Source organism: Phodopus roborovskii, unplaced genomic scaffold, assembly GCF_943737965.1.
Source record: "Phodopus roborovskii unplaced genomic scaffold, PHOROB, whole genome shotgun sequence".
Lineage (NCBI taxonomy): Eukaryota > Metazoa > Chordata > Mammalia > Rodentia > Cricetidae > Phodopus > Phodopus roborovskii.
Window position 1 is genome coordinate 20192487 of NW_026126407.1, and position 23371 is coordinate 20215857.

Here is a 23371-nt window from a genome sequence, read left to right on the forward strand (position 1 = left end):
GTACATTCCACCCGGGGTGTGTGTGATATGCATGACTGAGATATGGCAGAAGCAGTAATGTACTGAATCTCGACTGTTTCTCTCCTCTTTTCTTCTGTATATATTTTTTAAAGATTCATTTTATATGTATGAATGTTTTGCCTGCGGGTATGTCAGCATACCACATGCACGCTTGGGTGCCAGAAGAGGGCATCAGGTCCCCTGGAATTAAGAGTTACAGACAGTAGCGAGTCACCATGGGGGTTCTTGGAATTAAACCCTGGTCTTCTGTAAAAGCAAAAGTGTTTTACACTGCTGAGTCGTGTCTTATCACTTACCCCCTCCTCTGTGTCTTATCACGTACCACAGTGTGTATGTGTGTGTGTATCATTTGGCTAGTTTGCTTTTTGTTTCTTTCCCTACTGGGGGACATCCTCAAGGATCAGAATAAGTTTGCTTCTAAAGAAAAACAGGGTAAGCAAGGCCAAAACAAACAAACAAAAACAAGGTCAGGCCTGGTGGCACTTGCTTTTAATCCCAGCACTCAGCACTTGGGAAGCAGAGGCAGGGGAACCTCCAAGAGTTTTAAGCCAGCCTTGTCTATATAGCTAATTCCAGGACAGACGTGGCTATATAAAAAGAGCCTGTCTCAAAGACAAACCAAACCAAACCAACAAAACAAACAAACAAACAAAAAACCAAATTAAGGCTATCTGGGCTGTCCCCTGTCCTGCAGTTTCTCTCTGTCTGCTTTAGATCTGCTTCTACTAAAGCTTCAGGTGTTTTCTTTGAAATACAGTTGTAGTGTTAAGAAAAAAAAATTTTTCCCCTAAAGATAAGACGAAAAGAAAGCATTAAGTATTTCTGCAGAAGAGGAAGCAGAAAGGTTCTAAGAGTGGAGATGGAAGACACCAAGGAAACAGTGACTTCCAGACACAACAAAGACTGTCAGCATGGACAGACACAAAGCCAGACAGGGCCCCAGCACTGAGAGGGAAAGTAGACACCAGCTCCCATCCCTAACCAAGAAGCTATTTGCTTGACAACAACTTGCAAAGGAAACTTGGTTTTCTCCAATAGAGTCTCACTGGGTATATGAACCATCCTTAAGGGCAGGCCCACACCTAGTGGTAGATGGAAAGGCAAAATGAAGTCAATAGTATGCTTGCAGAGTTTTAGTCTCATTTTTCTTTGTTTGGGTATTTTTTTTAAATATTACTGGTATTTTGCTTGCATATTATGGTTTCTGATTATGTGTTTTTGTGTGTTTCCTGTGCTCTTTTTTTTTTGTTTGTTTGTTATTTTGTGCTTGTTTTCTGAAGAGGAAGAAGGTGTGGCTCTTGATGAGTGGAGAGGTGGGAGGAGACGGGAAACTGACCAGAATATATTGCATGAAAATAATATTTTCAATAACAAAAAGGAAAAAGGGAAACCATTAAATAAATGAAGAGACTTATTAGCCACCTTTAATCCCAGCACTTGAGAAGCAGAGGCAGGTGGATCTGTGAGTTTGAGGTCAGTGTAGTCTACATAATGAGTTCCAGGACAGCCAAAAAATCATTGGGAAGCCAAGCATAGGCTGTTAGTGTAGGTCATTAATTCCAGCAACCAGGAGGCAGAGGCAGGCAGGCAAACTGTGAGTTTGAGACTAGCGTGGTCTACTCAGTAAGTTCTAAGCTGGCCAGGACAATATATTGAGACCTTGTCTAAAAGAAAAACAAAGTTATTGGCACTAAATATGGCTTTGGTAAAAAAGTTAAGGAAAACCTTTTAAGATTCTCCAATATTGTTCTAAAGTGGTAGTGTACTGTTGTGATGGCTCAGCAGTTAAGAGCACTGACTGGCTGGGCAGGGGTGGCAACACCTTTAATCCCAGCACTTAGCAGCAGACAGAGCTCTTTGAGTTCCAGGCCAGCCTGGTCCACAGAGTGAGTTCTAGGACAGCCAGGACTGTTATATAGAGGAAGCTTGTCTCAGAAAAACAAAAACAGACACAAACAAACAAAATTAGCACTGACTGCTCTTCCGGAGGACCTGGGTTTGATGCCCTGCATCCACATGGCAGCTCAAATCATCTGTAACTCCAGTTTAAGGGGACCCAACACCCTCTTCCAGCCTCCACATGCACCAGGCACATAAGTGGTGCACAGATCTATATGCAGGCAGATGCCCAAACACATGAAATAAAACAGAAGTATAAAAAAGGAAAATTCATATTGTAGTAGGTGGAAATAAATCATGAGATGTATGGGAGCAAATGTAGACAGCACACATGAACTTGTGTGGTAACCAGTATTAGTGGGGATGCTAGTTAGCCAAAGGAGCTGTTGTTGTCTGTCTCTGCCTTGAAAACTGGCCCCCTACCCATTGCCCAGCAAAAAGGCATGACACTGGGAGTCCTCACCTAAAAGTCAGAGCTAGACCCACAGCTTCCCTCTCCAGGCAAATTCTGTAGTGTGCTAGAAACCTGTAAGCTAGGATACCTGTAAACTTCAGTGGCTATGGCGATAATGGTAGACAATCAGATTTTACTCAAATGCTTCATTGTCAAAAGACCTTCTGATGTTTGCTGATGGCTTCTCAAGGTAAATAGAAGCCAATTCCACCCAGACTAAAAGAACTCTTGAGTTATTCCCTAAAATAAGACCTAAGCCTCTACAGCTTCAAGGACATTTTAAGAACAAGGCCACTTACATCTGTGAATTGACAAAAGACTTAACTGTTCTCTTTAAACGAAGGACAAAAGGATGTCTAGACTTTTTAAATAAAAGGATAAGTCCTATTTATAAACCCACCAGCAGCTATAACTTTATATGTTGGCCTTCATCATTATTTTTCTTTAGGCATAGCTGGTTTAATATGTACTCAATGACTATGTCATCATACTATTTTGCTTTTAATCTATTCTACCACTGGATTCTTTCTTCGTTTTTTTTTTTTTTTTAAATAGTCCTTGGAACTGAAGAGGTGGCTTAGCCATTATGATCACTGGCTGCTCTTCCAGTGGATCTGGGTTCGATTCCCAGCACCCACATGGTAGCTCACAACTATCTGTAACTCCAGTTCTTGGGGTGTGATGCTCTCTTCTGACCTCTGTGGGTACCAAACATGTAAATAATCAGATAAAATAATAAAGAGTCCAAGGATCTCATCATCAGGAGCAAGTTACACAGTGATGGCACTGACCTGGGGAAACCATGGTCATTGCTTTCCTGGGCTCTTGTCTTTTCTGGCATCACTGGGTTGGCAGAATTGCTATTTTTGTTTAGACCTAGTATTCCTAGTAGACCTAGTAAAATTTGTGTTTTCGAGTATTCAAGTTCCTAACTAAACTCTGTGTGATGCAAGGATTCCAGCCAATTTCTACTACATGGGATCCAAAGCATTCCTGTAACAGGGAGTCTCAGGGTCCCTCCTAGGCAGGGACTGTGCCCCTCATCAGCATGGAGGACCTATAGAAAACAGAGGCTGGGGAGGAGACTCAACAGTTAGAAGCACTTGTAGCAAAGGACCTGGATTTCCTTCCTAGCATCTACCACTCACAACCATTTGTAACTCCAATTCCAGATAATCTGATCCCCTCTTCTGGCCTCTTCAGGCACCAGAAATGCAGAAATGCAAATGCATATACACAGGCAAAACATTTATGTACATAAATTTTAAAAAATTTCTCTCTCTCTCTCTCTCTCTCTCTCTCTCTCTCTCTCTCTCTCACACACACACACACACAGATCATTATCATTTAGCACTGCCAGGTGGTGGTGGCGCACATCTTTAACCCCAGCATTTGGGAGGCAGAGGCAGGCAGATCTCTGTGAGTTTGAGGACAGCCTGGTCTACAGAGGGAGTTCCAGGACAGCCAGGGCTGTTACACAGAGAAACCCTGTCTCGGAAAACAAAACAAACAAACAAACAAATAAAAAAGATGCCAGAACTGGAAACACTCCCTGTCAAGGCAAACATGTGTCACATGTGCAAAAAGCTTACTGACTAAACTAATTGTCATCAGAGAGCCTTTATCCAGTAACTGATGGAAGCAAATTCAGAGATCCACAGCTAAGTATTGGGCCGAGCTACAGGAGTCCTCCTGAAGAAAGGGAGGAGGGTTTGCACAAGCCAGGAGGATCATGATGAAGGAACCCACAGAGACTGCTGTCCTGAGCTTGTGGAAGCACATGGACTCTGAACCAACAGTTAGGGAGCCTGCATGGGACCGACCTAGGCCTTCTGTATGTGTGTGACAGTTGTGTAGTTTGGTCTGTTTGTAAGGCAGAGAGATCAGGACCTGTCCCTGGCACCTAGCAGGCTTTTGGGAACCCCTTCCCCATGCTTGATTACCTCGCCCAGCCTTTTTGCAGGGGGAGGAGCTCCATTCTATTTCAACTTGATGTGCCCTACCTTGTTCCAGCCCAAGAGAGGCCTGCCTCTTTCTGAATGGAAACTGGGGAGGGGGGGCGTAAATGGGAGTTGGGGGAGGGAATGGGAAGAAAGGAGGGGGAGGGGAGGCTGTGGTTAGTATGTAAAATAAAGGAAAAAAGAAAAATGTATTTTAATAAAGTAAAAAAAAAGTATCAGATCTTACAAAGGTTCCAGCCTGTGGGGTGCAGGCACCACTGAGTGGCTGACCCCCCACCCCCACCCCCACCCCGCTCTAGCCCATTTCTTCCCTGGCAAGTGCTTTCTGATGGACCAATTCTTCTACCACTGTCCTCATGTCACCATCCAGTTTCTTGTTATAGGACACAAGAACTGGAAATCCCAGCAGCCACCCACTGGACCGCAGTATTCACTGTAACAGGGAGATGGACTAGATGCTTAAGGTCATCCTTAGCGACACAGTAAATATGAGGTCATCCTGGGCTGTATGAGACCTTCTCCCTCTACCCTCCCTCCAAAAAACCCCATAGCAATCTAAATGGCCCTCTACACATATTGTTGACCCTTCCCTTAATAGTCATGCAAATGAGATTGTCAAGCATTGACAGGAGACCATCTCTCAGGAAAGGTGATCTCCCTAAAGACACGTTAAGGAGATGGGACATTGATTACCTCTTGATACATGTATACCCCAGAAGCCCTTCTGTGATAGAATTGTTACAGAATCATTTTAAATCTTTATTCTTTTATTTATTGTGTGTGCATGTGGAGGTTAGAAGACAGTTTCAACTGAAGTTTTTTTTTTCCTTTCACCATGGGGGACCTGAGGATAGATGTAGGCTATTAGACTTGGCACAGGTGCTTTACCTGTGAGCCATCTTGCTGGCCCTAGATCCTTACTTCTAAGTCTCCCTGCTTAAAAGGGTCAATTTAGGGCTGGAGAGATGGCTCAGTGGTTAAAAGTGCATATAGATCTTGCAGAGGACCTACGGTCTCAAGCCCCTACATGACAGCTGCCAGTAACTCCAGCTCCAGGGGGAATATGACACGTTTGGCTTCTGTGGGTAGCTTTACTCATACACATAAATACTATTAAAAAAAAAAGTTTTTTTTTTGTTTGTTTGTTTTTTGTTTTTCAAGGCAGGGTTTCTCTGTGTAACAGCCCTGGCTTCTGAAACTCCCTCTGTAGACCAGGCTGGCCTCCAACTCAGGAGATCAGCCAGTCTCTCTCTGCCTCCAAAGTGCTGAGATTAAAAGCTTGTGCCACCTGACTAAAAAGTTTTTTGTTTTTTTAAAATGTTTAACTTTTGGGGCAAGGGAGATGGCTGTGTAAGCATAAGGACCTAAGTTGGGATCCTCAGCACCCACATAGAAGCAGGGCACAGTGGCATATGTCTAAACCAAGTTGTGGGATTCGGGAACAGAGATAGGTGGGCTATTCCTGCAGCCTGATGGCCAGCCATTCTCAATGAAAGAGTGAGTTCCAGGCTCAGTAAAGGACCCTGTCTCAAGAAATAGATAGTGATAGAAGACTCCCACATCAACCTCTGAGATCCACATGCATGGGTAGAAATATACTGTGTGCACATGCATACACAAAAGTGTAGCTTTTCCTTTTATCTATTTGGGTACCAACCAAACTCTTAAGCCTGCATTCTCTCTCTTTCATTTTTTCTTTGTTTGTTTTTGAGATAGGATCTCTCTATGTAGCCCAGGCTGTCCTGGAACTGGCTGTGTTGACTAAGCTGGTCTTGAACCCACAGAGATGTACCTGCCTCTGCTTCCCAAGTGCTGGGATTCAAGACGTGCACTACCATGCCTAGCCTCATCCGTTCTTTCTAAAAGCTACCCATTCATGCAGCTGCTTGCAGACTTTGCTGTAAAGCACACCTGCTTTACTTGTAACTCAAACAGTGACTTTGTCTTACCCACACTCCCAGCAGTTGCAGGGGCCCAGCGCTTACTCGCAAACTCCAATCAAATGGTCCTCAAACTTTCTCCTGAGTCTGTTTTATCTTATCTTTTCAAGACAGGATTTTTCTATATAGCCCTGGCTGTCCTGGAACTTGCTCTGGAGACCAGGCTGACCTCAAACTCACCACCTGACCCATTTTAAATTACTTTTATTTGTGAGGCTGCATACCTGCAAAAGGGACCCCGATTTCCTGAGAACAATGAGGGAGGAAAGACAGGAGAGGAGGTGGAGGCTCAACCAGCTGTGTTGAGCGGGGGAAGGCCAAGAAAGCATGGATTGAACAGGTGATTGTTTTGCACCATGTGGCACCAGGAGATGTTTGGTGAAGACACTGATGGGTGAGAGACCCGTGCCTGGGAAAGTAAGTCACAGAAAAGAGGTGGACAAAGATAGCTTGGGCACTTCTAGTTGAAGGGACACAGGGTAAAGGACACTTGGGAACACAGCCAACAGGAGCCTTTGGAAGCTAGGGGAGGCCTGAGGAAAGCAGCCCCTCTCATGCTGCTCTAGGAGGGGGTGCAGGTAGATGTGGGCTATTAGGGAGGTATTTCAAATTGGGACTGAGGCAAGAGAGAAAAGGAGTGAGGACCAGGGCAGTGAGAGGATATCTCATTCCTTAGATGATCATATGAGCCTGGGTTTTCTGTTGAAGGATGGCTGGAATGACAGCTAAAGGGATCAGGGTAGTTGGTCCCACCCCAAAGGCACAATGAACTGCCATGTCACCTTATTCTAGGTGTACATAGGTGGGCATTCCTTACACTTGGAGGCTTAGGCTGTAGGACCAGAATGGCTTGAGCACCACAGCCCAGGACAGGGAAGATAGAGAGGGAGAACATCTAGCACATAAGCATATAGCTAGTCCAGGAATCAAGCCAGATTTAAGTCAGAACTGTCCTCGACCCAGCTTCCTGCCTTTCCCACACCCATGCTGGAAGAAAAGAACAGTCCTGGACGTGGTTACTGCCCAGTAAGATCATGGCCTGAGCATCCTCTCCTAGGATGGAGGCTTTCCCACAGTTGAGTAGGGAACACCACTGCCCTTGGACCCTTGGAGAAAGGAGACAAGCAAACAGCTACATTTTTACCTGTCCTGGTGTGCCGCTGTTGCCAAGGAGTCACACAGGCACCATGCCCATCTCACAGAAGACAGTGAAGCTCAGGGTAGCCAGGGAGTCAAGGCCAAGGCAGCCCTTTTGTCACCCCTTCTCTGCAATGTCAGGGGCCAGTGGCAGAACCCCAAAGACCCAGAGTCCCTTACCTGGGGTCCTGTGGCTGGCTCCCAACCAGCATGCTGTTCATTGGGGGTCCTATGTCTGTCTCCACAGGGCTGGGTAGAGGCTCAGGCTGCCACATTGACTGCCTGGGGCCAATGTATATTTAATGACATCTATTATTCCTGGTTTGTCTCTGGAAAGCATGAGCAGCTGACAAGGGGGCAGGAACAGCCTGGAGAGCAGCAGGCTGGGCTGCAGGCGGCTCCACATGCTAGTGTGGCTCTGTCTTAGAGCACTCTCCCTTCCTGATGATTGCACAGAAATTGTGCAACGCACCCCAAAGCTCCTCTTCTCAGGCAGCCAAGAGCACTTGTATGCTGTCCACAAAGAGGCACAGGACCTCGTTAGCATCAATGGATCCTCCATCCTAGCTTGAGTATCAGCCTCCCTGTACTCAGAGACGCCTTTTTGCTATTCCAAATCTCACGGGCTTCCTAAGGATGCTATCTACTTGCAGCCAAGCCTGGCATCTAGGGGAGTCATGGGGGCTGGGGGGGGGCACCCACAGCCTCTGGGAACCCTTCCTGGGCTGGGTAGAGTCTGCCTTCCCCTGATCACCCAGCCCAGGCCAGTTCCTCATAGGCCCAAGCTATACCCACTTCCCACTCACGGCCAGGTTCACTACTACCCCACCCTCACTGGGCCAAGCAACAGAAATACAAGCTGCCCTGGTCTGGGCAGGAATCACTTCCCATTCTTTTATTTCAGAAAGGAGGGCAGAGATAGGGGGCTCAGAAGGAAACAGAGCCAGACTCACAGGCCCCATCTAGGCAGGCAGGGCTACTCTGGGAGGGGCTCTAAGCGGGAGGCACTTTACGACACTTTGGCTGGGCCCTGGCTTCCACGAGGCACAGCCTGTGTTGGGAGGACCTGTGGGAGGTTTCATCCTGAGGCTGCTAAGTGCTAGAGCTGCTGTCAGGACTCTCAGCCTCAGGGACCCAGGCAGGCCTACCCGGAGCCTGGCTCAGCTTGAGGTCTGGCTGGGAGGATGTGGGTAACTAGCTCCTCAAGAGCTCACATGGGCACAGGACACGGACACAGGCTGTAGGCTCCCTAGGAAGCTTATCACAATAGGCTTATAGGATATGTCCTCAGCAAAGCCCTGGTCCACAGCCTTGCCTGTCCCAACACTGCTTACTGAGGAAGCTTATGAAACAGCTGACTCAAGAGTCCATTCCTGGAGTATATACTTTTCCGGTTTGTGTGTCCCCGGGGGTCCAGGTCCCTAGGAGCCAAGCAAGCAGGCTGGTGGTGTGACTATTTCTTCACAATCTGGATGACATCCTCATGCTCCATGGTGTGAGTCAGGCCTACCCGCTGTGGGCTGTACTTGGTGCTGGTACCCTGATGGAAGAGTGCAGAGGGGACATGTCAGCCTCTGGATGACCAGGGCGGCGGGAAGAGAGCAGGGTGTGTGGGGAGGAGGTGAATGCCAGGGAAATTAGAGGCTCCTGCAGCACAAACCCTGTGGGCCTCCACCGTGAAGAATCCCATTTAGTCTTGGAGGTGGAGAGACCTACTTCCAACTCAGGTTACTCATGGGGTAGGACAGATACACTTGAGGGTTCCCATGCAGAAAGGCAGGGATGTTGTCAAGGATGCTGTGCTGAGCCTAACCCTGGGGCTACTGGGTCCAACCTCCCATCCAGCTCCTGCCCAGACTCACCCACACCAAGGCATACTTGAACTGGCTGGCCAGGGACCGGTGGATGCGATGGCACTAGGAGACAGGAAAGTCAGGGAGATGAGGTCCTGTGACTGGGCCAGAGCTTGGCTGTACACAAAAGCTGGGGCTTATGGTGAGCGACCATCCCACATGAGGCGCTTTGACAGCCCAGGCCATGAGTAAAGGCAGACCATAGGCCCCACAAGCAGGAGCCCTTGCTCCACCCCACCCTTGCCCAGCTCTAAGTAGATTTGAAATCATACCCAGGGACACTTCTGCCCTTTGCCCATCTTTCCTGGACAACTAGACAAATGCTCCCTTAGAAAAGGTCAGGAAGGGTTTCAGAATACATTGAGGATCTGAGTCCTAACTGCTTGGCCACTGACTTTCAAGCCCCCTGACTCCAGCTATGGCCTAAGAGCATCTTGCATACCACATCCCATTCCTCTCCTGGGCCCAGCCTAGATCCCTCAAGTGCTGTGGGGTGGGATGAAGGCCACAGGAAGACCCTGAGAGGCACTGGCAGTTGCTCCAGAATATGGACCCCTGGTTGCCATGGGGAGGCGATAGTGGAGGTGGCTGTGAATGGACTATGCAGTGTCATCCCTCTCCCCATAAGCTCATAAATCTTATAGCCCCAGGCCTGCAAGAGCATTTCCTGAACAGATGTGGTAAGTCAACCGACTGAGGGGGTGACTGTTAGTAACAAACATAACCAATTCTAACTCCCCTATCTCAAGGACAGAGCGTGAACACTGAGGGCACAGAGGTCAGCTCTGACCTACAAATGGGTTTTAAGCTCAATTTGGTCTGCTCATCATCAAAAAACAAAAACAAAACAAAGAATGCCATCAGCACTGTAAAAGCATAGTTCTATCACCCCGCCATCAGCACTGTAAAAGCATAGTTCTATCATCCCGCCATCAGCACTGTAAAAGCATAGTTCTATCACCCCTCATATGCACTGGAACCCTGGCAGGACAGCCAGTGCTCCTCCTCTGTCATTTGTCACAAGCACTGCTATGCTGTATCTGACAGAAAGGACACTTCTAGCAGGCCCATTCACCACAGGGTCACCAGGGGCCTTTTTCATGAGACCGGCACTTCCCTGTAATCCCTAAGAAAAATGTGTGGCTGGCCAGTTGTGGCTCACGCCTTTAATTCCAGCACTCTGGAGGCAGAGGCAGGAGGATCTCTGTGACTTGGAGGCCAACCTGGTCTACAGAGTGAGTTCTAGGGCAGCCGAGCCACACAGAGAAACCCTGTCTGGAAAAAGCAAAAACAAAACAAGTGTGCCAGAAATGGGAAAGACATGCCTCATAGTCTTCTGCTCCGGGGATCCTTGCCTCTCACGGACAGGGCCACCACAGCTCACCCACAGGGCCAGGGCAGGTGTATCACAAAGGCTCTAGGGGTCTGTCATCCCCAGAAGAGGCACAAGATAAAGAGTTGGGAGTGCTGAAGGTTTGGCTGACTCTTCTGGTCTCAGCCAGCACCCAAGCTGTAATGCATGCCTCAGGGTAGGGACAGGCTTCTTCCTCACAAGGAAGACTTTTTTTGGGACAAAGTTCAGGCTCTGAGCAAAGGTTTCTCCCACCCCAATGGCCCTTTTCTCCTTTGAGTGCCTGAGGCCTGTGCATTTGATCCTGGGCCTTCACATCTGCTTTTCCCGATAGACACCACACCCTTCTCTTGCTGGCTGCCCCTCCTACCATATATGGTGAGAGCAGAGCATGCTCTTCCAGAAGGGCCAGCATCTGTGTCTTGAGCTCTCAGCACTACAGTCATGGCTTCAGGAGAGACTGGAGTAAGTGCTCTCATCCCTCCTCAGCCCATGACTATGAAACCTGGGCCTAGAAGAAGAGGTGACTAGCCTGGCTGTGTGTCCAAGTGCCACAAGGCTGGTACCCTGCTGGCTCAGGCTAGACTTGCCAAATGAAAGGCTGTATGAGAGTGGATGCAGGCCTGTCTAACACTGTCTTTCTGATGGAATGAAGGAATGGCTGGTTCCTGGTCTCCAGAGACCAGATCCAGAGAAATAATAGGGCTAGAGGAAAATAAAACCAAAGAAAAGAACTCAGGAACATGGTTGCGTGGCTGAAGCTACTTAGGGTGTGTCAGGCAGCAATTCCAATAGGAAAGGCACCTAAACCTAGAACCTGTGATGTTCCTTTCAAGATTGTACTCAGTCTTAGTTTGGACTCCAGGGCAACTCAGCCTATGCCCTCCAAAATTCTTCCTGAACTACATGTGAGCATGCCACAGACCATACACAACTGCTGAGCTCTGGGGACAGGGGTCTGACATCTGCTCATTTCTGGTAAGACCAGGGCTACCATCTTTGATGTTCAATGAATGCATGCTATGGCAGGAAGCAGCCAAGGCCATCCTGGACTTAGGCAGTTGGGGAACAAGGGAACAAGGCAGAATAGCTAGGCCCCAGGGGGTGGCAGCTCTGAGCAATGGCTGGGCTACCAGGTGCGAGGGAAGAAACTGGTTGAAAAGCCTTTCTCAGGCTAAGCTCCATATATACTGAGGAAACTGGAATATGAACAGCAAGGGTAAAGGGTGACAAACTCTCCACTGACAACCAAAACACCCTGTAGCATCAGATGCAGAGACAATGGCCCCTTCCAGGCCAGCTGAGCCTTATGTGACCTTAGCCACCATGCAGTTGTTACCCCACCTTATAGGACAGGAAATGAGACCCCACCCCCACGGCCCATCTTATTGGAGGAACCTATCTCAGTGTCCAGTAACAAGGCAAAGCAAGGCAAACCAGCCTTACCCATTCTCTCCCTACCCTGGCTGGAACAGACAGCTCAGAGGCCTCATTATTCTGTCCATTCAGGTAGGCTTCAACTTACCACGTGTTCAACAGAGGCCCCTTTCCGGAGAATGATGGCATCTGTAAAATCTGGTCTCTCTGTAGGGAGATGGAGACATGTCAACCAGTCTTTGCCTGTGCTGGACGAGGCTTCTTTACAATGGGGCACTGGCTACAGAGACCCTTTCCAACTCCCAAGCCCTAGCCTTGCTCCTCGCTATTTGACACACCTTCAGCATGGAACCTTGTGCTATATACTCTGTCTGTCACCCATTACAGAACCCAGAGAGGAGCCATCGGAATAGGCGGGATGGCTGAATGGGTAGGGAGTGAGTATAGGTGGGAAGCTACAGCTCTTCCTAGCTTACAAGGGCAGGGTCACCACAAAGTGCCCCAAGTTCAGGTAACCCAGGCCATGTGAGCACATGTGTACCAGGGATGAAGGCAGAGAAAGGAAGCCTGCTACTGTGGAGGGGAAGCAAGACAACAAGACTGCTGCTGTGTCCAGTGGAGACCTGGCGCAGCTTCCAGACCAGCTGCCCCACAGCTAGCATCTCTGCCACATGGGCTTAGGCCAAGCTCCTCTGCGTGGAGAGACAGGGCTTGCTCTAACAAACTGTCATGGAGATCTCTGGGTGGCACAAGCAGGATGGTAGCCCTGGGAAAGTTCGGGGAGGCTCAGCCGTTTCTGAGCTGCCATCCTCAACTCACGTCCTCTCTTCTTGGTGTAAATGCAGGTGAGGGCCAGGTACTCCCAAAGCATTTCCAGCAGGTAGTCCAGGTTCAGCTTCATGCCGCAGCTGCAGGGAAGATAGTGTCAGACAGGCAGGGCCCTGAGGCTCAGTGGTCACAGTCTCAACTGCTGGAGAGCACTGCCAAGGCCAGTGTGACCCTACCATCACCACTAAGAACAAGCAGGCTATCACGATGGCAGCTGTGCCTTTGGTTACCCTGCATCATGAATAACAGAGCTTAGTATCCCGCGCCACCCCCACCCATCTTCGTGTTATAGGGAATCCATGGTATCTGTTATAGGGACAGAGGGGCTGCATTGAGACTGTGGGCATGCTCACCCTTCCCTAAAGAAAACAGATGGGTTGCTAAAGGCCCAGGACCGCTCATAGGCATTTCAGAATACTGAGGGGAGAACCCAGGTTTTGGGACAGCCAGGCCTAGGTAGCCTCGAGTGCTATGCTAAATATAAGCAGGGAGAGGTGTCCACCTCCCATACCAAGGATGAGTATGTCCTAGGCAGCCAAAGTATCTAGGGTGCAATAGGAGAGATGCTGCCCTTTGAAGTACCTGCAGGGTCTAGGAGGCGACCCTCAGCCGTCACCTGCTCCCACAGGTCAGGCCATTGGGGAGCCATCAGAATACTTGGTTTGATCAAGGAAGGAAAAAACAGCAGAAGACTTAGTATAACTCCCTTGAAAAGGAGCCCCCTACATGGTGGCATTGGGAAATGAGCCAGTGACTGTTAGCCAGAATCATCTGTGGCCCACACCCACTCAATAAAGGAGGGCAGGGAGTGGTGGCTAAGGTGGACTTCACCCATCCTGACAGCACACATCTCCCAAGGTGCCTACACAGGTGGTCATGCCCAGCTTTCTGGGAACTGTACTCACTACAAAGCTTTATAACCCATTAGTTTTGGTATTGTTTTTCAAGCAGAGCCTGCCAAACATGACAGAACACTGTCTCCAGCTATGACGGGAGCCCTACCTGCAATTCCTAGGCTTTGAACTCTCCCTGGAGAGGGGATGCTAGGTTATGTGAACTCACACAAGCTAGAGGGTATATATAGCTCTCTTCTGAGCTGAGGTGGCCAGTCAGCGGGCCTCTCTTCAGTGACTAGAACACTCAGAAAGAACGGACATGTGGTGCACGCCTTCAATCTCTGCACCAGGGAGGCAGAGGCAGGAAGACCTCTGTGAGTTTAAGACCAGCCTGGTCTACACAGTGAGCTCCAAGACATTCAGGGCTACACAGAGACTGTTTCAAGACAAACTAGCAACCAACACTCAAGAAAGGAGAAAAGAGTGGCAGAGCCATGTCCTTACCTGATAACTACACTGTTGGGCTTTCGGGCTAGACGGTCTACTTCTTCCATGGAGATCTGGTCAATTTTGTTATACACCTGAGATTGGAGGTAGGCAGTGGAGGGACAGTGAGGCCAGGGACAGGGCTTCAAATGCGAACACCTGCCACGGGCCTACTCTCCTCAATGCCTCTGGTTAGAAGAGACCCCGCCTCACCCCCACTCTCACCCCCGCCCCATCAAAGGGAAGGGCTAGGTAAGCTGGAACCCTGTTTTCAAGCTCTCCATGCCTCTAAGATTCCAATAGCCACTGAGGCAGACTATTGAGGTGTGAGGTGGCTGAGAGCAGTGGTAAGTAACTATCTGGGTCACTGTAGTGTAAGAGATGCCCTCAGAGAAGAAGCCATGTGGCCGGACCAGGGTGTCCCTTCCTCATAGGTAGCCTGGGCCACCACACCACTTACATACAGGCAGGGCATATACACCCGGTTGCCCACAATCACATCAATGAATTCATCAGGAGAGCAGTCTTCTCGGAAGAGTACTTCGGCATTGAAGATCTCTGAGTAGCTCAGATTAAGGACAATCTGTGTACTGGCATTCCCGTGTCTTTTAGTGGTGACCACGCAGTAAAATGTACTGGCCAAAAGGACCTGGTCACAATCTGCTTGTGAAGTTCTACAAACTCTGAAACCTCTCATTTCCATTCCCTAAACTACAAAATATGAAAAGCATATCAACAGTTGACTTCAGCTCTGGCTGCCCATTAGTGAAATAGTCCCTGGAAGCCCACGCTATTGTCCAGGAGTACCATGGGAAAGCTAGTAGTACCATCTGGCCCCTGCTTGGCCTGACTCATTGGTATCTCTTGCCTCAGGGGAGCTGGCCCACTTTCTAGCACCCTCTAACAGGTGCACACCTAATCCCTGCTTCTTCTCCAACCCAGAGACCCCCTAATTCTCAGGACAGTTTCCCAGAACACTCTGTCTTTCTTCTAGATGTCACCTGGTCACTTGAACATCCAATGAGGAGTAGGAAGCCAGCTGCCAAGTGTGTGGCTGGGCCTGAGTCCTGACCACTGCCGCCAGCCAGGCTAGGAGGCCTCCCCTGGAAGGATACTGTACTCATGCAGGATGAGCTGTACCAACTTCTCTGAGCACTGTGTCAATGTGACTGTGGAGTTAAAGGAGATGCCACCACCTTTCTTGGGCTGAATAAGAGAGAGACAGGGAAAGGCGCTGATAAAAGAGCAGCAATGTCACTGCCCATCCCTTGCTGAGGGCCAGGCATGCCCCAAGCTGCCCCTAGGGAGTGTGGGTATACCTTGAAGTAGATGTTGGGCTTGTGCTTGTTGAGGCGAATGCCCACAGACTCCAGTTCCTTCTCCAGCAGGGACCTAGGCAAAGCCTGAGCCTTCAGAGGCTGTTTCCAAGCAAACCACACAGCTTCCCCAAGGTTCAGGCAGCACCGCTTGCATAGAAAGAAGCCAGCTCCCTCCCCTAGCCCCTTTCCTAGCAACCCAACAGCCCAAACTTGTGGTGTAGCTTCTAAAGTAGAGGCTAGACTTTGCCTTCATGGGTGCCTGAAAGAAGGAGCAGAACCCCCAGGGGTCTACTGCTAGAGGCAGGCTGGTGTGTCCCTCTTGACAGCATGAGTGGACAATAACCAAGGCTAGGCTGTGTCCCTTGTACCCGAGCCTAAGATCCCCAGTCATAGGTGGACACCAGAGAGGACATCTAGGTCTGGTAGTGTTACATTAGATACAGAACACTTGAGCCAGTGACACATGGGGCTATCACTGGCCCTGTGGGTTCCCCTGCCCTGGTGCACAGACCTCTGTACATCTCCCTTGGTGGCATCTAGCATCATGACGACGACATCAGCTGTACGTGCTACAGCAATCACCTGCCGGCCACGGCCTCGCCCTGGACAGGTAGAGGGAAGGGTATGCCTCAATAAGGGAAGAGGTAGACAACATGATTGTGCAGCCTGCAATACCTTAAGACTCCAGTCCCCCCAGACCTTCATCATTCCCGTTACAGACCACCCTGTGCTATGATTTTCCTGGCATTTGGGGAGAATCCATGAGCTGTTTATTCACAGAGGCTGGTTTTATTTATTTATGTTCTTTGAGACAGGATTCACTTATGTAGCCTAGTCTGGTCTTGAAACCATCATCTTCATGCCTCAGCCACCTAAGTGCCAGGAATACAGGTGTGTACCACCTTAGCCCTTGTGTGGAATGACAGGATGATAATGACCTTCCTCCACTTCCTGCAGTAGTCCCAGCCAGGCTTATGAACACTTGTTCATTTACTCCTTAGCACAGCTGTGAATTTGGTATGACTATGCCCATTGTAAAGATAAGGAGACTATAGCTTGGCTTGCATACATTCAACCACTTGACCAAGATCATAAAGTGAATACAGCACCAGCATCTGAATTGTAGCCTGTCATTTCTGGAAAGCAAGGGTATCAAGACTAGGGATCCAAAGGTGATCTCCATGACACCCCTCCATTTCAACACTCAGTGACAGAACTCCAACCCGACTCCCGGCCGCCTGCCCTGCTCCCACCTTGCGCGGCTCCTTCAATGATTCCAGGAAGGTCCAAGAGCTGGATGTTGGCACCTTTGTACTAGGAAGCAGAAGAGAAGGGTGAGACAAGCCTGGGCCACTGTGGCTAGGAGCCTGCCTGGACCTAGGCACCTACAATGGGCCCACAGCTGGTGTCAACTGTGGCCAAGTCTGGGCCTCATCACCTCAGCCTGGCATAGACCACCACCTAAGAGCTGGAGCTGCCTGGGATAGCCAATGAACACAGTGCTGAGTAATCAATAAATTATGTGAAGACACAAGGCTCCAACATTTGCTACCCATGCAAGCACAGCCTGAAGGCTGAACCAACCAGCCAGCAATCAGGGACCAGAGCTGGACATGTGGGGGGGGGGGGGAGAACAGAAAAGCACCAGACAGAGCTGGCATATACAGGCCGAATCTACTGGGACAAGCTAGACTTCTAGGCCAGCCAGGAACTTCTCAGGTCCCAAGAAGGGCCAGTACTGCAGGGTGTCCCCACACAGGGCAGCTCCCTCAGATGCTTACACAATGAGCACTTCACAAATGCAAAGACAAGCACACCTCTTTTAGCTAGGGCCCAGCACACTCCACTTACTTCAATGACCCCTGGGATGCACGTCAGGGTGGTGAACTCATAGGATGCAGCTTCGCTGGCTGTAGAGGTCATCAGACTCAAGAAGGTGGACTAGGAGAAAAAGAAGGCTGCTACCCTAACTTGTCTTAATTCAGACTCCTGGGCAAGTCCCTGTGGGATGAGAGCTGCCTGGGTAGACAGGGAAAGAGCTTCCTTGACCTTAGCCCCAGGACTTGAGTGAGTGTGGAGGAAAAGCTGCTTAGAGGACAGCATGGTCTGTAGCCTACAAACATGGACTGACACCAGAGGCCATGCTCTTTGGTGGTCTCACACCTTCCCAGGTGAGAGTCCTGGATTTAAGATCTCTTCACTTGTACCAGCCACCTTTCTCTGGCCCTACTGCCTAATCAAGCCACAATTCTGAGCTTGCTGCTGCTCTGGGTGTGTAAAGGGAGTTCACATGGGCAGAGCAGCTGTTCTGAGAGCAGTGGCTGCTACCACACCTAGCAAAGACACTGGAGGCTAACTCTGGGTACGTAATTGATCCTGGATCAGATGTGCCACCTTACAAGGCAGGTGGTATCTGCCACAGGACTCACTAGGGACATGGCTTTCTTTCATAGATACACTAATTAAAAATGGGGAAAAAAACTAAACAAACAAATTATGCCTGGTCCATAGCCAGCATTCAAGGGAACAGTGGCTGTTGCTTATTCCCTTCTTCAGTGCACTGTTTGTGATAAATTTAGGAGCTGGGGTCCCTAGTCCAGACCAAGATAGTGCCTGCAGGCCTGTTTTTGAACAGCCTCCTGTGTCCATCTTTGTTTTGCTTTATTATCTGTATGCCAGTAGTCCTGCTAAAAAGTAAGTCAGCACCTTGATTTTGGTTTCTATAACTATTTTTCCAAAAAAGGAAGCAGGCCTCCTTGGAGAAATGGCAGATCTTAGACTAGGGCAGGATGCAGATTAGATCAGACAAGCCTCTGGAGCCAGGCTGGGTTGGAGCCACACAACTGTGGAAGCATGCTGAAGCAAATAGTTCCAAAGCTAAGACTTCATGCAAAACAACTAAGCAGCACTTCACCAAAATATCAAGATCACTGAACTGGTCTGGCACTATGGCTCAGTGACAGGTGGCTGCTATCTCCAGCACTGAAGGGGGTTTAAAAAAAAAAAAAAAAGGCTAGGGAATTAGTTGAATCAATAAAGGTGTGGCAAACCTGAGTTTGATCCCCAGCACCCATGTAAAGAAGTCAGGTGTGGTCCTATAACCTTAGCACTAGGGGGTGGGGGGGGTGGAGGTAGGGAATCCCTGGGGTTGGGTCAGGAAGCCTAACCTACTTGGCAAGGTCCAGGCCAGTGAGAGGTCCTGTCTTAAAAAACAAGGTGGGAAACCCGAGAAATGACATCTGACATGTACAAACCTCCACATGTACAAACATACATGTGTGCACAAACACCCTCATGCACATGTACCTAAGCACACATCAACATGTATAAAATAAAACTAAAAACCAGGACCAGATATGGTGGGGCACAACTTGGGAGGCAGAGGCAGGAGGATCTCTGTGAGTTTGAGTCCAGTCTGGTCTACAGAGACAGTTTCAGGACAGCCAGGGTTACATAGTGAGAAAATGAAGCTGCCTAAAATTAGGGAGACTTGACAAGTGACTGTGATGGTGGAACCCAGCTTAGTAGGGAGAAATTAAGGAGCCCCAATCACAGTGTGGACATACTGATACATGAGTTGTAACAAGGGTGCTGTCCTTATGCAACAATGTTACCAATAAAGAAACCAGTTCTACTGACCGTGGGCACTCTCTGCAACAAAAAATTCAAGATCATTAAAAATCCAAGATCATTCTAATATTAAAAACATACTGGCTGGTGAAATGGCTTAGCAGATTAAAAAGTACCTGCCACCAAGCCTGACAACCTAAGTTCTACCATAAGGACACCAAGGATGTGGTGGATGGAGAGTATGGACTTTTAAGCTGCTCCCACCTCCAATGTGGCTTGTGTTCTCTCCCTACCCCAATAAACCTTAAAATGTACTAAAACCTTATTTACCCCAGGCAATGATGCTTTTAATCTTACTTCCCACATAAAATGTAAGTCAACATGGACACGACATTAAACTAAGCCACTTTCCAGAAGAAACTTTCTAGAAAACTCCACACACTTCCTGTGTGTCACTGGCTGAGTTGGAAGGCCAACTACTTACTCTTGCTAAGGGGTGGGAAGAGTGGCCTCTAAGTCAGGGTGACAGTGAGGTGAGGCATTGAGGGGAGATGAGGATGGTCATGGGGGTAGGTGACCCTCTATTGTTCTCCCCAAGGTCCATGTGGACCATCACTGACCTTACCCACAGAGGGAAAGCCAATCAGTGCCACTCGGGCATCACCTGACTTCATGACATCAAAGCCCTCTCCTTTAGATGAGGCAGATTTGGATGGTTCCAGGAGCTGGGCCCGATACTTGGCCAGTTTTGCTTTCAGGAGGCCCAGGTGATACTCAGTGGCTGGAGGATATAAAGCAAAGTAGAAATAAGAAGTTAGGGATGTGGACTCACATAGGGCCAAGTGGTAACTGACAACATTAAGACCAAACAACAGTCACCTCAAGGAGACCAGAAGAGCCACCCTCTGCTTCAAAGGCCCCCTTGGTATCTCTCACGGGGATCTCAGCACTCATGACAGTGGGTAAAGATCATGGGTGGGTAGCACTAATGGTAGCTGGGGCAAAAGAGAGGTTATAGGGCTGTTTCCTGCTTACTCTGATGCTTTAGTTTTTATTGGCAGCTGCCCAAAAGATTATGAGCCAATTCAGAGCAGCCAGGAAGTTCCTGGCCCCTCCATTACTTGTCACATCCCAAAGACCCCAGAGAAAACCTAGCTCAGGCTTGAAGGCCTCAGACCCACCCTGCTCCCTATGGACACTGGACATTTTCTGTGGTGCTAGAATTCCATGGATGCATCACTGTGTGCAGGAAAGGGATACTGTAGCATACACAAATTCACTGTGCTGAGATGCACCTCGGAGAGGATCCAGGAGGCCACACAGCCTCCTGGATTAGTGTGTCCATCTCTGTATCTCCAGGCAGAATGTGGCTATCGTGTGCCTTGTTCTGACTTCCTGCCAGCACCCAGCATTCATGATAGGAAAACATATTTTTTTTTTCACTGTAAATGCCTCTCCTTTTCTTCCTCCTTTGTAGGATTATTAGGGTCCCATATTGTTTTCAAATTCTGGAGGGAAATGGGTCACATTACTGAGAAGGAATTCTATTTCAGGTGCTACAAAAGCTTCATAACAAAGGGGATATGACTGAGACTGAGAGCTAAGACCTCACCTGTTCTGCCTGCCTTCTTCCACCCATCTCTGACCATCTAGTGCTCCCCAGTACATTACAGAACTGAACAAACTGCTCGTCCTTGCCTCAGGACCTATGAACCTGTTGTTGCCTGAATCTCAATCAGATCAATTCCACCCTGCCATTACTGGCTGGCAAAGTCACACTTAGTCTTGTGCATCAGTTTATTATCTGCAAAACAGGAATAACAGCAGTACTAATTCCCTTATCATATTTCTGCAAAGACTCAGAAAAGCACCCAAGAACACTGCAATCCCACCTCCCTCTCTCCACTGATCTCCAACCCTTAGAGTTTTGAGGTTCAGATTTGATGCTTCCTTAATGCTGTCTAATTGGGATTGTTTATTTTAAATATTAAAGAGCAGAGGGTGATCCCCATCTAGAGATTAGGACATCGGGTCTCTGAAATTTTGATGACATGACTTTAAAAGGTTTCATAGCAAGTACGTGGTGGACAAACTCTCTAGTGCCTAGTTCCTCGACATTACCTCGCTGGCGCCTGCCTGTCTGCCTGGGTAAGTTGTTTAGTGGGAGGTTTTCTTGCCCTTCTCTGCATGAAGGCCCAGCTGCTAGGAGCCTAGGGCAAAATCCCCAGCATTGCCTTTCTGGGTCGGTCTCATTGTGTGCGCTGAGATTTCCCTACTCAGTCCAGCACTGACCAGGTACGTCTGTCAAGAACCTGAAACCACATTGCGGCATAGCCTCACTCCCGCCTCAAGCACGCCTAGGCACTTTTCTGGCGTTTCTCCGGCCTCCGAAGTGTCTCCAGTTGCTCCCTCATTTTACAGACAAGAAAAACGAGGAGGGTAGAAAGGGAAACCCCTCCGATCCCGCCCTCACCCTTGTTCTTCTGCGTCCGAGCGATCTCCTTCTCGATCTCCGAGATTTTCTCCAAGATCCCCATAGTTGCAGCTTCGGCGGAGATTCACGCTGCCTACAGCTTACAGCGCTGGGAACTCAGGTCTGACGCCGGAGGCAAAGCAGACAGAACCAGGAAGCGCACCGAGAACGGAGTCCTCCAGAGCGTCTGGTGCTGCGAGATTCGGAGTCCGGGCAGACCAAGTGGAGAGCAGATACCATCCGTTCCTCTCTTGTGGAGGTGCGATGAACCAGGACGCAACCAGGTCTAGTGGGTCGGCAAACCCTTTCAGCTCCGTCTTCAGAGCATATGGATGTGCACAGTGCCACACTTAAATATTTTTTTCTTTTTCATTTATTTATTTATTTATTTATTTATTTATTTTTTGTTTTTTTTTGAGACAGGGTTTCTCTGTGGCTTTGGAGGCTGTCCTGGAACTAGCTCTTGTAGACCAGGCTGGCCTCGAACTCACAGAGATCCGCCTGCCTCTGCTTCCCGAGTGCTGGGACTAAAAGCATGTGCCACCACTGCCCGGCTTGCCACTTATCTTACTGCTCCCTCCATCACATCTCCCCGGGGGCTTCGAAAGCCTCCTGGTGGGTCCCTCTGCTTGTCCTCTGTGCCACTAAGCAACCAGCAGGATCCTTTAAACTTAGAGCAGATCATGTGGCTCCCTTGCTCTAAGTGCCCTCTAATGGCTTCCATCATGGAGTAGAAGCCAAGGTCAGTCAGTCCTTAATGTAGCAACAAGCAAGATATTTAGAATGTGACATGAAAACACCTACACTTTAACAGTAGCATCACCTCTGCCCTTACCTCCACTACTAACCCACGGGTTCCCATCTCAGGACCTTTGCCCTGACTGTTGCTCTTAATACAGCACACTCACTCCTGCCTCATGACCCTTGCGTGGGTTGCTTCCTCTGGAATGCTCTTACCATACATCAGCCTGGCGCAGTCTCTTTGTTCCAGGTTTTTGTTCAAAGACCGTTTAAACAACACTTGCTTAATAAAGCTCAGACTGACCACATCCTTAAAAATTGCATCCACACCTTGCTCCAGCTGATATCACCGATTTTTTTTCCTGCCTTTTCCTGTCCTCTAATGCCTCACGTGATGGTCTCCCTTATTATGACTATTGTTCTGCATGTGTGCTGCAGACCATTCTGCTGAGTCACTGATTCAGACTGATGGTAAAGCAGTGGTTGCCATGTGTTCAGTGCTCAGAAGAACCAAAACCAAGAGAGCCTTTAGGACAGGACCTGGTATTCCTTCTAGAGCTTCCACTTCCGATGAGTGCACACTTTCTGTGCCAGGCTGGTGTTGCCAAGTGCTACTCTTTTCTGTACTAGGGATGAATGTGTTTACATGTGTGTGGGTCTGCATGTGTGTGCACATGTGCACACGAGCATCTGTAGGGACCAGAGGCTGACACCAGGTGTCTTTCTCACTCTCTGCCTTAAAAAAAAAAAAAAAATTTGATTATCTTTTATTTTGTGGTGGAGTGTGATGTGTGGAGGTCAAAGGACAACTTGTGGGAGTTAGCTAAGTTATCACGTAGGTTCTGGAGATCCAACTCAGGTGGTCAGGTTTAGCACAAGCTCCCTAACTCACCCATCTCCATGGTTCTCCACCTTAGTTCCTGAGAAAAGGTTTCTCATTGAAACTGGATCTTGCTGTGCTAGGCAGTGGAGCACACACCTTTAATTCCAGCATTGGGATGGCAGAGGCAGGTGGATCTCTGAGTTTGAGGCCTACAGAGTCACGAAGGGGGGCGGGGGCAGGGGAGAAGATGATGATGACGACAAAGACTTGACGGTCAGAGACCCTCCTGTCTCCACCTACCC

At 48.9% G+C, this 23371-nt stretch overlaps 1 protein-coding gene across 1 annotated transcript; it reads right to left on the reverse strand.

The window, feature by feature from the left end:
• Positions 1-8292: 8292 nt before the first annotated feature.
• On the reverse strand, positions 8293-21672 carry Drg2 (developmentally regulated GTP binding protein 2). The gene is made up of 13 exons (XM_051180503.1): positions 21506-21672; positions 19653-19813; positions 17314-17403; positions 16716-16776; positions 15974-16064; positions 15463-15535; positions 15259-15349; positions 14604-14701; positions 14162-14238; positions 12813-12901; positions 12142-12200; positions 9275-9328; positions 8293-8952 (listed from the first exon to the last, which is right to left on the reverse strand). Exons 1-13 carry the CDS (start codon positions 21567-21569, stop codon positions 8866-8868), a joined length of 1095 nt encoding a protein of 364 aa, XP_051036460.1. The 5' UTR covers positions 21570-21672; the 3' UTR covers positions 8293-8865.
• Between the last annotated feature and the right edge of the window lie 1699 nt (positions 21673-23371).

Excerpts from the sequence above, each read along its gene's own strand:
- Drg2 (XM_051180503.1), bottom strand. The coding sequence starts at position 21,569 with ATGGGGATCTTGGAGAAAATCTCGGAGATCGAGAAGGAGATCGCTCGG. Across the intron at positions 16,777-17,313 it reads GCATCCCAGGGGTCATTGAA|TACAAAGGTGCCAACATCCA; the intron begins GTAAGTGGAGTG and ends TCTGCTTCCTAG. Across the intron at positions 16,065-16,715 it reads CATTGAAGGAGCCGCGCAAG|GGCGAGGCCGTGGCCGGCAG; the intron begins GTGGGAGCAGGG and ends CTACCTGTCCAG.